General features: G+C 42.7%; 2 protein-coding genes across 11 annotated transcripts in view; one reads left to right on the top strand and one right to left on the bottom strand.

Annotated features, from left to right (window-relative positions):
* Positions 1-13,556, top strand: part of LOC107390532 (histone-lysine N-methyltransferase SUV39H1) — a 58,841-nt gene that overhangs the window by 418 nt on the left and 44,867 nt on the right. The window contains exons 1-3 of one of the 2 annotated variants that reach the window (XM_054745634.2): positions 14-129; positions 666-768; positions 1,567-1,655. In XM_054745634.2, the coding sequence (XP_054601609.1) occupies positions 668-768; positions 1,567-1,655 (190 nt within the window). In that variant the 5' untranslated portion in view covers positions 14-129; positions 666-667. Of the gene's footprint in view, positions 1-13; positions 130-665; positions 769-1,566; positions 1,656-13,556 lie in introns of those variants that run through there. The other variant, XM_054745633.2, reaches the window with a different exon arrangement.
* Positions 3,356-13,556, bottom strand: part of tpd52l2b (tpd52 like 2b) — a 31,925-nt gene continuing 21,724 nt past the window's right edge. For 3 of the 9 annotated variants that reach the window (XM_015967306.3, XM_015967304.3, XM_015967302.3), the window contains 4 exons: positions 12,882-12,908; positions 10,992-11,036; positions 9,714-9,762; positions 3,966-4,285 (listed from right to left, as the gene is read on the bottom strand). In XM_015967306.3, coding sequence (XP_015822792.1) covers positions 4,199-4,285; positions 9,714-9,762; positions 10,992-11,036; positions 12,882-12,908 — 208 coding nt within the window. In that variant the 3' untranslated portion in view covers positions 3,966-4,198. Of the gene's footprint in view, positions 3,697-3,965; positions 4,286-9,713; positions 9,763-10,991; positions 11,037-12,881; positions 12,909-13,556 lie in introns of those variants that run through there. The other 6 variants (XM_015967305.3, XM_015967303.3, XM_015967311.3 and 3 more) reach the window with 4 other exon arrangements.

The following is a 13,556-nucleotide window of genomic DNA, read 5'->3' on the forward strand; positions in this document are numbered from 1 at the left end:
TGACTGGGGTGTCACGTGACAGCCCTGCTTCTTGTTTACAGAATCACTTCCTGGTTCGCAGACTGATAAAACTTGAACAATTTAAAATTTAGCTAACTTTTGTGAAAGGAAATAAGAAAAATACTAAAGGTAACATCCGTCACAAGTTTTGTGTTACTAAATATTCAGTCCTTGTCTGTAAATTCGGTCCAGCGTTTTAGGGAACGTAGTTTTGTTTTAGATTTGAAGGTTTCTCAGCCCTTCTGGTGGGTTTTATAGTTCACTAATATACTATGCATGTTCTCAAAATGTTGGAGTTTATATTTGCTCTCTTTGTGAATGCATTGTATTAAAAAACATATTGTTTTAAAGATGTACTTTAAAAAAAACTGTTTTCACAGCAAAATTATTTTATCTGTACAGTTCTCTGTTTTGCACAAAGTAGATAGTAAAACTGGATGAAAGCACAAACATTGTTTTATTCTTTATTTTTTTTATAATTACTAAAGCACTATGATTAAAATATTATGGAAATATTCTGGATCAGCATCATGAAGCAAATTTGTAGCCAAATTATATACAGTTAGTTTTCTGGAAAAGGAATGAAATGTCCCAGAATGTGTATGCATGAGTTTTATATGCATGAAAACATATTTGTAAATTAATTCTGATATATCATTGTACAGACATGCTTCGTAAGGAGAGGAGGCTGAAGCAGCAACAGAAAGAGCTACGTGAGGCAGCTAAAGGCAGTGGGTCCCTCACCAGCTGGATAAAAACAGAGTACAGGTAAGTTGCATCACAGCAACAAGTGTAGAAACAATAATAATAATAATAATAATGCATTGAACTTATATAGCGCTTTTCTAGACACCCAAAGACGCTTTCACACACTCTCACATTCACACACTGCAAGTGATGGTAAGCTACTTGTAGCCACAGCCGCCCTGGGGAGGTCTGACAGAGGCGAGGCTGCCATTTGGCGCCGTCGGCCCCTCTGACCACCACTAACACAGGCAAGTTGGGTGAAGTGTCTTGCCCAAGGACACAACAGCAGGATGCCCCTGGTGGGAGCTGGAATCGAACCCATGACCCTCCGATCATGAGGCAACCCGCTCTACCACCTGAGCTACTGCTGCCCCAAAATATACACAACACAATATATATAATATACACAACTGCAATGTTTTGATGCCAGAAAATGTTTTTGGTTAGCTACTTGATCATGGATTAGGTGCAAGACCTGTTAAATGTGAATAACTACATAATCCATTCATACAATAGCTGATGTTGCCTTGTCCTCAGATGGACAGCAAGTGGAGAGTGATAGATCACATGAGGAGATTGAAGACACACACACACACACACCTCTTTCTGTTTATATTTCTGTCACATTCTGATCTCTGACATAAACTCCTCTATTATCCACTAATGTTTAGATTTCCATTTATTCACCACAGGTGTTGTCTCAGATATTTCTGTCTTACAGTTCTAAGAGTTTTCACCAATTTTTGCCATTTTTTAATTATCTTACATTAATTTTTTAATTGACTAACATTTCTCCTCTGTTTGTTTTACTACCTACAGTCTGAGATCAACACAGCCTTGCCCTCCAGCATCATCAGCAGCAGCAAGAGGAGCGACCCTGCAACAGCTACACTGTACCCCATCATCAGGTAACATAGGACAGCAATAGATCAGGAGGTGGAGCAGGTTGTCCAGTAATAAGAAGGTTGCAGGTTTGATCCTGACTTCAATCAGAGATTGATGCTGTTGTGTCCTTGGGCAAGACACTTAACCTGCTTTGCCTGCTGGTGGTGGTCGGAGGGGCTGGTGGCGCCTGTGCTCAGCAGCTTCACCTCTGTCAGTGCGCTCCAGAGTAGCTATGGCTACATCATAGCTCATCACCATCAGTGTGTTAATGTGTGTGTGTGTGTGAATGACTGACTGTGTTGTAATGTGCCTTGGGGGGTTGTAGAACCCTAAGAAGGCATTATACAAATACAGACCATTTACCAAAACAAGTTACTTTTGCTTTACATTGTCCTTGTGTGGTAAGGGTGTATATAATGATTTGCTTCCAAATTGAATTTCTAATAAATGTGATTTGTTATTCAGCCGGGTATACTGTGGTTATGTCATGGTGTTTGAAAATATTATTCGGTGTGCCCCTTTTTAAATTTGAGCACCCGCCCCTTCAAAGGTCTCTGCACAGCCCTGCTCCCTGTATGTAGACGCCACACTACGGCAGCTCCAATAGACAGCGCCAGTCCACAAGGCATCTACGTATATAAGTCTGTGATTGCTAAAATGGTGTTGTGTTCAAGTGCAATATCAGTGTGGGAATTTACAAACTCGCATGCAAATACTGTTTCTCAACTGATTTTCTGTTGGTGGTTGTGGGATAGGGTGATGTGGGCAAGCTGGGTAGGGCCCGTGGGCCGCCATTCAAGTAGGCCTGCTCTACGAGATGGTGGGAGGGCCAGAATGGCTCTGTCACATCAAATATATAAATACTGAATATTCGGGTTACGAAATGTTAAATTAAAAAAAAAAATTAATTCAAAAAATTATTCAACTTTTCTAATGAAAAACTTTTTCTTTAAAATCTGGGATATAACTAAATAATTGACCACAAGCTTTAAAGTCACTTATTGACTCCCAAGTGTAAAATCAAAAAGGAGCCTAGATGAGAAATGCATACCCAGACTTTCATTTGAAGGAATGATTTATTGATACCAATACATAAACAAAAAAATCAAAAGTCCTTAATTCCCCGTGAATCCTTCCACTATGATCCTATTAATGTAAATAAGCTCAAACGCAAACCAGGTTAGTCACATGCTGCTCCTCCCATTGGCACAAAAAACAAAACAAAAACAACAGCAGCTCTGCAGGAAAGGTTCATTAAAAACCATTCAGCTTTTAAACTTAATCATTTTGAGATGTTCTTAACAAATCAGCAGCTACATGAGAATTTGACCACCGTGTAAAAATGCCCAGTCCTTTAGGAACCCAGTTATGAACATACATTTGCTCATTGTTTTGTACAAAAAGACAATCTGAGATTAGGAAGAAGCTAACAGACTAAGATAATAAAATACTCCAACTGTAACAACTTATCCACAAACAGAAAAACAGAAGAAGATACTGAAGTTGAGATTAAACTGCAGAATTTGATCCGACATCTCTTGCTGGGAGTTTCTCTGAGGAGAGTTAGCGAATCACCACAAAGTTGAATTAACGTGTAAAAAAGTGTGTTTAGCTACAGGAAACGTCCAGCAAGCCTCAGGAAAACCTGGTCAGATCGGTGGTTTAATGTTGCTGCACATCCAAGACAGAATCCCCCCCCCCCCCCCCCCACCAGCTTAGAAAAATTACTAATAAAACTTTTCATATTTGAAAATAACAGACAACCAAAGTCCTATCATACGTATAGATAAGTGTCAGCAGCAATGGTGTAATAGTGAAGCTGTGTTTGAGTGTGAGGTGGCACTAGTGATTTAGTCTGAAAGGTTTGGTGTGAATCACAACAGGTGAGACGTCTGAAGTGAGTAAGGCCGGAGGAAGAGTCGACATTCCCACAGTAGCACGTCTCGGGTCAGGTTTGTCCAACAGAACCAGTACTGGATTGTGAGGTTTAGTTCAGATGAAAAACCTCTTCCTTCCAGACCAAAACCCACTTCTGAAACTGCTTCAGCCTCACCACAGTCCAATCTTCAAGACACAGCAGTAATGATGACAGGTCAGACGCACATATGGGTAAAATATATGAAGACATTTTGCAAAGTGGTTTAAAATCATCAACAGTAGTGTTTTGGTGACAATCAACACTGGAGATCTCTGCAGGTTTTGAAGGTACACATGAAATCATCATCCAGCTCTTGAAGCTCTGACAGCAGCCCGCCCCTACCCAGACCCAGTAGAGTTACCATGGGAACTGGCCTACCCTGACATGAGAAACCACCTCCTCCACCAGAAGCAGGGACCACTGTTGACTCATGTTTGGAAAAAACATCTGACAGGAAATGAAGATGGAGGTGGAGTTGAGAGTCACTCTCTTACAGCAGCGAGGGAGAAGAACGGGAGCCCAGTGAAGTCTTCAACCTTCTCCTGATGGGTGGGCAGGTCTGGACTAAAGAGGAAGGGGGGTGGGGGTACGAAAGCTCCATCATGAGAAGTAGTCAGTTGATGGCAACGAAGGAAAAGTGGGGCATGTTCAGAAAGGGGGGTTCTCCTGAGTGGGGGTGGAGTCAGGGGGCGAGCTGACTGCCTCTCCATTCCCTCTGGGGCCAACAACCTTATACTGGGGGTGGGGGTTGGGGGCGACAGAAGCAGAGACAACAGTTAATGACTCATCAGTTTCTGTTTCCTGCGCCTACAGCCAAGTCCAATGGTTGGGCCGGGGTCCCACACCTGTTATTCACACACCCTAGTCTAGTGTGTGGCTAAGGTGCACGTAGAGAAGGTCCTGTTGGCTTCCAGGTGGGTGCATGCATGTGAGAACCATAACAATCTAAGTTTAAACCAAACCATTCCTCCTTGCTTCTCTTTGTACATCTAGGCAACACCACGGTAGCAGAACAACTCAGATCAAGAGAACAAAAACAGGAGCTGGGGTTCATTATTAAAAATATTTGTAAATTGCATTTGTAAAATCCATCGAGCGTATATGATACGGACAACCCCCCACGCCATCCCCCGGAGGTTTCTGAAGACCTGAACTGAAGTCCCGTGGCCAGTTCCCACCACTGCCATCTTAGCCACGCGTCTCGTCACTCCCAGATAATACAAAAATGGAGCTGAGAGCAAGGCTGTTAGTGTGGGCAGATGAATGACACCCACCAAACTCTGGCTGATGTAGCGATGAGCTAACCAAAACTAATGGAGGCTGGTGGGTGCTCTTAGCCAGGAAACAGCGGTTGAGTGTCTATGCTACGTTCCTTCCTTCCAGGCTGCAACATGCCAAAGCTGAGGCCTTCCCTGGAGCGTGTTGGAGGGCCAGATGCTAGAGTTAGCACCGACAGCTAATTATTCATAATTTCAAGCTTTAATAACAGATTAGTTAGAAAGAGTTCGAGGTTCGGATTATACAAGTGGGGAAGAGCCGTCAGGAGGTCTACACAGGACAGGAGACCTCCAGACGAGATGCACTCGTGTGGCTCGCGCAGGCTCCAACAGATTATTTTTATAAATGTTTAACTATTTTCAACTAGTGGTGGTGTTGGTCGGGGGCATCTTAAAACTCCTCCATTGAAGCTGGTTAAACTGTAGAAGTCGGGCTCGCTGTTTACACCCACCTCCCGAATATTTTCTCATTGGATCTGCACGAATCACGCAGATGACCCATTTTGGACTCGAAACGGCAAATTTCGCCGAAAGGTGAGAGCTTTTATGTCTGTTTTTAACATGGAAGTCAAAGGGAACTTGCTCCTTTCTGAATCCCAGCTCTAGTGGATGAGAGGGGAACTGCAATTCCTGTTGGTTCCATGTTGGCTTCACTTCTGGCAGCTTATTAAAACAACTAATAGCTCTTGTAAGGAATCTGCAAACAAGCTAGTTTTTCAGAGCAAACACAGTCATGAAAAACTCACCCCTCCCCTTGGGTAACTCATCTTCTGCTGGAACAGAAAACATGCAATCTCTAACAAAATGAGATGGCTCTACACCAGTCGTCGTTTTCTAGGTCCAAACGTCTTCTGTCTGATTTCAAATGGTGTTTTTTTTTATAGGGACTCTAGTAGTTAGTCCTAAAGTAGAAGTGGTAGCAGCCAGCTGTTTCTCCTTCTGATATTATTGGGCCAAGAATCTCTCACACCAATAGTGTTCTGTTGCTAAACATGCGAGTGTGTAATGAGTGGAGGACCTTGATGCCAGTTTTATTGAGTTCCGTTCTCCAATAATTCTTTAAGATTTTAGTTTAAAATAATTATCGTATTATTTCTAAACAATAATTTAAGCCATTCACTGCCATTGATGACTAAAATAGTCATTTTAAATCCAACCGTTCACTGCCAATGAAGACTAAAGTCGTCATTTGCATGTTTTTACTGCGTGGGCGTCGGACGAGCCCCCGCACCGTGAGAACAAACATCTCAGCTCTACAGCCAATCTTCATCCGCGTACGTCACATGATCAAGAAGCAGAAAATCCATGTGTTAGGAGATCGTTTTGGGCTGCTGCTGTAAGAAAAGTGAGGCGCGAACCGGAAAAGCTTCTGCCGATCACAATTCAACAACGGATTATGAAAGAACGGATAACGCTCGAAACGCTCGGATTCTTCCTGATGTAAAAGGTGAGTCTCCGCTTTGTTTTGGTAGTTTTGGCGTCGACATCATCCTAGCGCGCAACGTTCTGTCACTCTAAAAAAAAAACAGTAAAAACTGTGAGAAACTCTGGCAGTGAACGAGTTGATGTTTGACATGTTCAGCTTTTGAAAATAAATCTTTATAATTAAACACAACTTTCTGACATTTAATGTCACTTAAACAATACCAGAGTATTAAAGATGTATATAGATGTATATTGTGATATATATACACTCACCTAAAGGATTATTAGGAGCACCACTGATAGTGTTTGACCCCCTTACACCTTCAGAACTGCCTTAATTCTACGTGGCGTTGATTCAACAAGGTGCTGAAAGCATTCTTTAGAAATGTTGGCCCACATTGATGGGATAGCATCTTGTAGTTGATGGAGAGTTGAGGGATGCACATCCAGGGCACGAAGCTCCCGTTCCACCACATCCCTAAGATGCTCTATCGGGTTGAGATCTGGTGGAGGCCGTTGTAGTACAGTGAACTCATCGTCATGTTCAAGAAACCAGTCTGAAATGATTGGAGCTTTATCACATGGTGCATTATCCTGCTGGAAGTAGCCATCAGAGGATGGGTACATGGTGTCATGAAGGGGTGGACATGGTCAGAAACAATCAGGCAGCCCATGGCATTTAAACCATGCCCAATTGGCACTAAGCGGCCTAAAGTGTGCCAGGAAAACATCCCCCACACCATGACACCTCCACCACCAGCCTGCACAGTGGTAACAAGGCATGATGGATCCATGTTCTCATTCTGACTCTACCATTTGAACGTCTCAACAGAAATCCAGACTCATCAGACCAGGAAACATTTTTCCAGTCTGTCTGATGTTGGTGAGCTGGTGCAAACTGTAGCCTCTTTTTCCTGTTTGTAGTGGAGATACCCGGTGGGGTCTTCTGCTGTTGTAGTCCATCCTCCTCAAGGTTGTGCGTGTCGTGGCTTAAATGCTTTGCTGCGTTCCTCGGTTGTAACGAGTGGTTATTTCAGTCAAAGTTGCTCTTCTATCAGCTTGAATCAGTCGGCCCATTCTCCTCTGACCTCTAGCATCAACAAGGCACAGGACTGCTGCATACTGGATGTTTTTCCCTTTTCACACCATTCTTTGTAAATTCTAGAAATGGTTGTGTGTGAAAATCCCAGCAACTGAGCAGACTGTGAAATACTCAGACCGGAAGGGAGACTAGGGATCTTAACACACCTCTGTTCTTGCTTGGCTTCCCGGGGCTGGAGGCTAGGAGTGGGAGCTGGCCGTCTGGATGGAGTCTGGGGTGGTGGGTTGCTTTGCTCTGCGTCGGATGGGGGTGCCTGCTCATAATCACCCCAGCAGGTCGGGACAAAATCTGGTCCTGGGATGGCTGTACCCTCTGTGCAGCAGTACCAGGACCAGCACAAGTGGGTGTCTAGCGTTTACTTTAGCAAGTTTCTGGTTGTATGTGTGAGCATGAGGGAGTGAGTGTGTGACTGTGTTTGTGTATGACTGTATGTCAGGTGGGGTTTTGGACTCCTCCCCTCTCTTGGGTATTCCTGTCCTTATGTAGGAAACTTTTTACTGATTGGCTTAACACAAGAACTCCCAAAGCAGTCATTTTTACTGTTTTCATATTATGATATGTAACAGCTTTAGTTACATGGATCTCGTGTCGTCCTGGCTTTTCCTGTTTTTATGTGTCCTTTATTTTTGCTTTATAATTTCCATTAAATGATGCATCAAAAAATAAATACAGCTGTTTTTGTCTTTGTCTCCCCTATTGTTTACATGGCAAAGTTTCCCACCGATAATGGACATCGTCGCCATTGCTAAGCAACTAACTTTCCAGCTCGCTCGCTCCCTCCCTCTCTGTTCTTTCTGCGTGTGAAATAGTGGCTGAAACAGCGTTTAGATGAATATTCTCAGTGAAACATGCATGAGCAATTAATCTGCTTCTGGCAGAGAGGAAATCTGATGAAAAATGGTCGGTACGAAGCAGCAGAGACTGACAGCAACGCGGAAGACGATCCGAGACCCCCCGCCCCCACCCATGGAGTAGATCCGTGTCAGTCACCCAGCGAACAATAGAGACTTCTTTTCAAGATTTGGATTTAAATTACATTTTCTTACCATTTTATTAGGTTCATACATCCATAAAGTGTTATTAATAGCACACTTGAACCATTTTGCTCCACAACGTCATCGCCAGCCAGCATTTAATCCTGGGAGTTCTAGTGTTAATGAGCTGACCTGTATTGGGATGTTTACTGTGTGAAGCGCCTTCAGATGACTCTCGTGGTGATTTGGCGCTTTATAAATAAACTTGAATAGAATAGATAATTGCATGAACAAGTGTTTCTAATAATCCTTTAGGTGAGTGTATATATTTCAAATTTGACTGATAAGATAATTTTAGGGGTGGGAATTGAACGCGTTAATTATGATAAATTAGGGAAAAAATGCATAACTAATCAAATGAGTGACTGGAAACCACTTTTCTGTCTCTAACGCTGCTAAACATCTAATTTCACAAGATTCTATCCACCCATTCTGAAGCCATGGTCCTACTGACTCCAAATATGCATCTCCCAAAACTCTATGCCCACGTTTCCCAGAGACAGAAGGCAGAAATAGTTTTTTCCAAAAACTAAATAAAAAATAAAACCTTTTATGTATGATGTAAGAGCTTGAAGTTTGTTTTATCCAGATTTTCTTGTTGTTTACTATTAGCTCTACCTCTTTCTCTGAAATGAAAACAGTTTAGACAGAAAGTCATTTTGACAAAAATAAATAAATAACCCAGGCTTAGAAGTCAAACATCCAGTAGAACTTCTCTACTTCCTGGTTTGTGTCATGACGAGTCTCATTGGCTGACTGAACAGTCATGTAATTTTGATGAGTAACTGATTTCATTGGCCCTGACAATACAAAAGAGGTGTCAATCATCCTAACTGACTAATCAGTCAGAGGCAGAAGGCTGGGTAGAGAAGCTTCTAGAATAGCTCTAGCCTCTGCCAACAGCTTATGACGCGCAGCAGCAGTTCTAAACAAGTTTTTTTGACACTTTTTGTTTTGAATTGAAGTACAGCTGAAAAGCATGTTTTAGAAACGAAAAGAGCTCGAGTTTAAAATAATGTCCATGTCTATTGTTTGATTCTGTGCCTCATTATTTTTAATTTAAATAATTGCTTTCAGGCAAAAGTTTGAGTGATTATAATGCGATTAATAAAGATGAATGATTACAAAGCCTTTAATAAATCAGACATTTTTTAAATCAAGTTGCACTCCTAGAAAATTGATATCACGATAGGAATAGTTTCCACATTGCCCAGCCCTAATACTGGAACTGAAACCAGAACCACCGAGGCAGCACAACTTGAGATGATTAAAATATAACATTAACTCTAAACATCTGAGCTGGGCTGCAGAATAAAACTTCTCACCTTCAGGTTCCCCACTTTATCCTCAAAGGACTTGAAGGTTGCAGAGTTTCTGTAGAATGAAAACAAATGATCACATGAAAACTCGTTAATCTACTAATCACAAGCATATGACAAAATAATCTTCAGTTGACCCGTACTCATGAAACATGAAAGTGGACAAAGACATGCGAGTAGGGTCGAGCACTGTTTGAAATTCAACATTCCGATTCCAATTCTTCGTTTCGATTTTGGCTCCGATTCTTTCAAGACATTCCATGTTTTACACGAGCCAGCTAACCACAGGTCCTACTGGATGAAATAATCTTAACTTCAACATGAATTTTAACTCTATGAACAACAACATCACCTTCATTTAGACACAAACGTGTTTTGGAGACAAAAGAAGACGACTTGCAGCACAACCAGTGTGTTTGTTTCTGACCACAACCAAAGTGTCTCCAACACATCCAGAAACGTCCAGCTGTTTCCAGCTGAAACTCTCAGGATGATCATGTCCAGGATGACTGAGAACTACACCTCCATGCTGCAGCAGCGTTCAGTCACAACAGGAAGTGAGACTTAAACGTAGCTGCTGTCAGTAACAAGCTAACAGGTTTAAACATTAAAACTCAACAGAAATAGTTCAGAAAGGAAATTAAACTGTTCACAACTTTGTGTGTTGTGAGACTTATCATTACATTTATTTATTTATGATCCCTGTCGGCTCCCAGTGGCAGAAGCTGGTGTGGTCCACCACAGAGAAAGGCTGCTCCAGCATGATGACTAATTACTCACAGGCTATTGTTCAGCTTCCTCCGCGCCGTATTTTTCTCTACAGGAATTCAAGTTTACATCACGGAGTAAAAGTTCTGCAGCCGCCTTTGGCGGGTGTGAGGGGAGGGGTGCTGCACACGGCTCTCTGCAGGCAGCAGAGCAGTCGCAGCAGAAAGCTGATGTCATCAGCTCTGGAAAGCGTTGATCAGAATTTGCAGATCACGTTTCCTCTTCCAGTCGGCATACTAGGTATAGGAATCGAAATTAAATAAACTTTGAAGAACTCTGGGAAAAACTGACAGTTGGTCCCGGTTCCAATCGATGCTCGATGCCCAACCTATGAGAGTATTAACCTGTGATGCACATAGACCAGTGTTTCTCAACCCTGGCCCTCAGCGCCCCCTGTCCTGCTGTTGAGAACCCCTGACGTAGACGTAACACCTCTGTCTGACGTCAGATGAAATTAAAGCAGCATCATGCACACATGCAGTTGGACCGGAGATGTAGCGAACAGTAATACTTTACCTCATTGTAGGCATACTTATCGAGTGACGGATGGAATAGTTGCTACTTCGGAAGCATTAAAGAGAGGAAAAAGAAGCATAAGAACGCCATCAGTAAGCTACAGAGTCAGTAACATCAGCTGAGCCATTCTGGAGAGTTAGGGCGGGGCGGTGCCGTAGTCACTAGTCATGATCATGATACTTGGTCTGCATCAAATCAGCAGATGGTTGAGCGGTGTTTCGGTTGGGTTTATCATTCCTAATACTGGTCTGTCAGCTGCAGGTTCCAGAACCACGTTGGGGAGTCCTGGTCCCTGGAGGGATGCTATGGTGCATGTTTTAACGGTCTCCGCTTCCTCACACCTGATTTTCATCAGCAGGAGATTAGCGGACTGATGAGCTGCTGAACAGGTGATTCAACCAGTAAATCAGGAGTCATTTCTGCCAAACAATCAAGAACCTCATTCTAGGGATGTCCCGATCGGGTTTTTGTTGCCCTGGAGTCCGAGTCATTTAATTTAGAGAATCTGCCGATACAGAGTTCCAATCAGAAACATAAAAATGAATAAAGAAAGCAAAGAAACAGATCTAGAATATTCCTTATTTTTTATGTGATTAACTTTATTTTAACATTTAACAACTATGTTAACAAACAGAGCACTTCTGTGAGATAGGTTGTTTATTACTTGATTGTTCAAGCTAAGTTCTTCACTTTTGGACTTTATTGAAAATATAAAAAAAGTTTAATATAAAAACAATTAGCACCTCAACTTAAAATACCTGGCAGGAGTCTATTTTACCGTGTCCCCCAAAATGCCTCGATACAACCCTGCTTTTAGAGGTTTTTAACAGATGAGGGACCAGAAAGCTAGCTTCCTCTGTGCTCCCAGACTTGTGTACGGTCAGTGGACTAGTTTTGTGAGTGTTCGGGAAACCCACGGCCATTTTAACGCTGTGGTTTAGGTACTTTTAGATTTGGAGCTTTGTGCCTTTTAAAAAACCTAGAATAAAAACCTTGTTTACGATTTTAACCCCTGAAGCACATGCCTCTGTGCTACTCCCTGCCCTTCCCTTTTCCACCACTAGAGGACATAACCGCCTAAAGGGCAACCTGCTGGCTTGATTATTGCCTGTAAATCGCTTTGGACAAAAGCGTCTGCTAAATACATAAACATGTTCTTCTGTGTGTGTGAAAAGTCTTTGGGATGTGCTGGAGAAGGTTTTATGCAGTGATCGGTCTCTACCATCATCAATGCAAGATAATTGGGGAGAAAGTAGAGGGGAAATACTGAACTGTGCCCTTGGAAACTGGTCGGGCTGAGCTGCACCTGTTCGAGTTACTGAGTAGTGCTCATGGAAAACCACCATTCGTTATCACAATAGACAACAACCACCATTTGACACAGTGACATGCAATAGCGTTTCCTTTTCACGTCTTCCTTACCAAAAAAAAAAAAACAAGTAGCGTACATTTGTTCAAAGTTCTGGGAAAAAGGTAACTTGAAAAGATGTCGCACGAGTGCTACATCTAAAAATAGTTTATCGCACAGAGTTTTTTTCATTGCACGTGCACTGTCTGACAGACTGTGACCCTGGCTTGATAAGATGGACTACTGTCTGTTTAATCAGATAATTACAACTGGTAGTTGGTATCGGTCTATTTCCCTTTATTTTATTCTTTTAATTACGTGACCATGATCAGTCTGGAGCCTGGAAGTTCCCCACTCCTGTCCCAGACAAACATTTTAGACCACTAGCTAGGCCACGTGGGTTTGATAACTGTGTGTGTTATTGTGCACCATCATGAAGCCACCAGAATCCATTTTACCCTTGCTCTAGGTTGATGCACACATGTTAGAACCAACCCTGAATGCCATGATGAGGTGTGTGAGAAAAAGCACGATGACCTTACCTGAAAGAGTTAGAGAAAGGCAGAGCTCTGCAGGTGGAAGCCAGGCAGCAATGAAGCAGAGACACAGAGTGAGCCACAAGCAGCAGAAACCAGAGGGAACACACGCGCATGCACGCACGCACACGCACACACACACACGCACGCACGCACGCACACACACACACACGCACACACACACGCACACACAGCTGTCCAGATATTGTACCAATTGGGCAAAAAGAAACCTTTCCAGTGAGCGAGGTGCGAGATGGGCCTAAAACCTGCCAACATCAAGTCATTCAGGCCATCTTTATTCAACAACAGATTTACGACTGTCCTTTTTAAAGAGGCAGTAACCAAGCTGTGTGCTAAGCTGGCATTTATTATTAAAGGGGCCATATCATGGAAAACCCACCATGTGATGTAGTAATTTCCTGATGAGAACAAAAATCCTCAGACCTGCTTTTGGCTGCAATCATGCATTTTCTTGTCTCAGCTGCATATGTTGAGATTTAAAATCCTGTAAACCCTCAAAAACTAATTGTGTCACGACACTCTGCTCTTCTCCTGGAAGCTAGTCTCCGTTATGAAACCTTTCTCCACTTGCCAGCACACGGGCTTAGGCGACTGCTGTCGTACAACAGACTTTGTAGTCCAGTGGTTAGAGCACCAGATTGGCATGCAGTTTTGCTCAGG

Source organism: Nothobranchius furzeri, chromosome 15, assembly GCF_043380555.1.
Source record: "Nothobranchius furzeri strain GRZ-AD chromosome 15, NfurGRZ-RIMD1, whole genome shotgun sequence".
Taxonomy (NCBI): domain Eukaryota; kingdom Metazoa; phylum Chordata; class Actinopteri; order Cyprinodontiformes; family Nothobranchiidae; genus Nothobranchius; species Nothobranchius furzeri.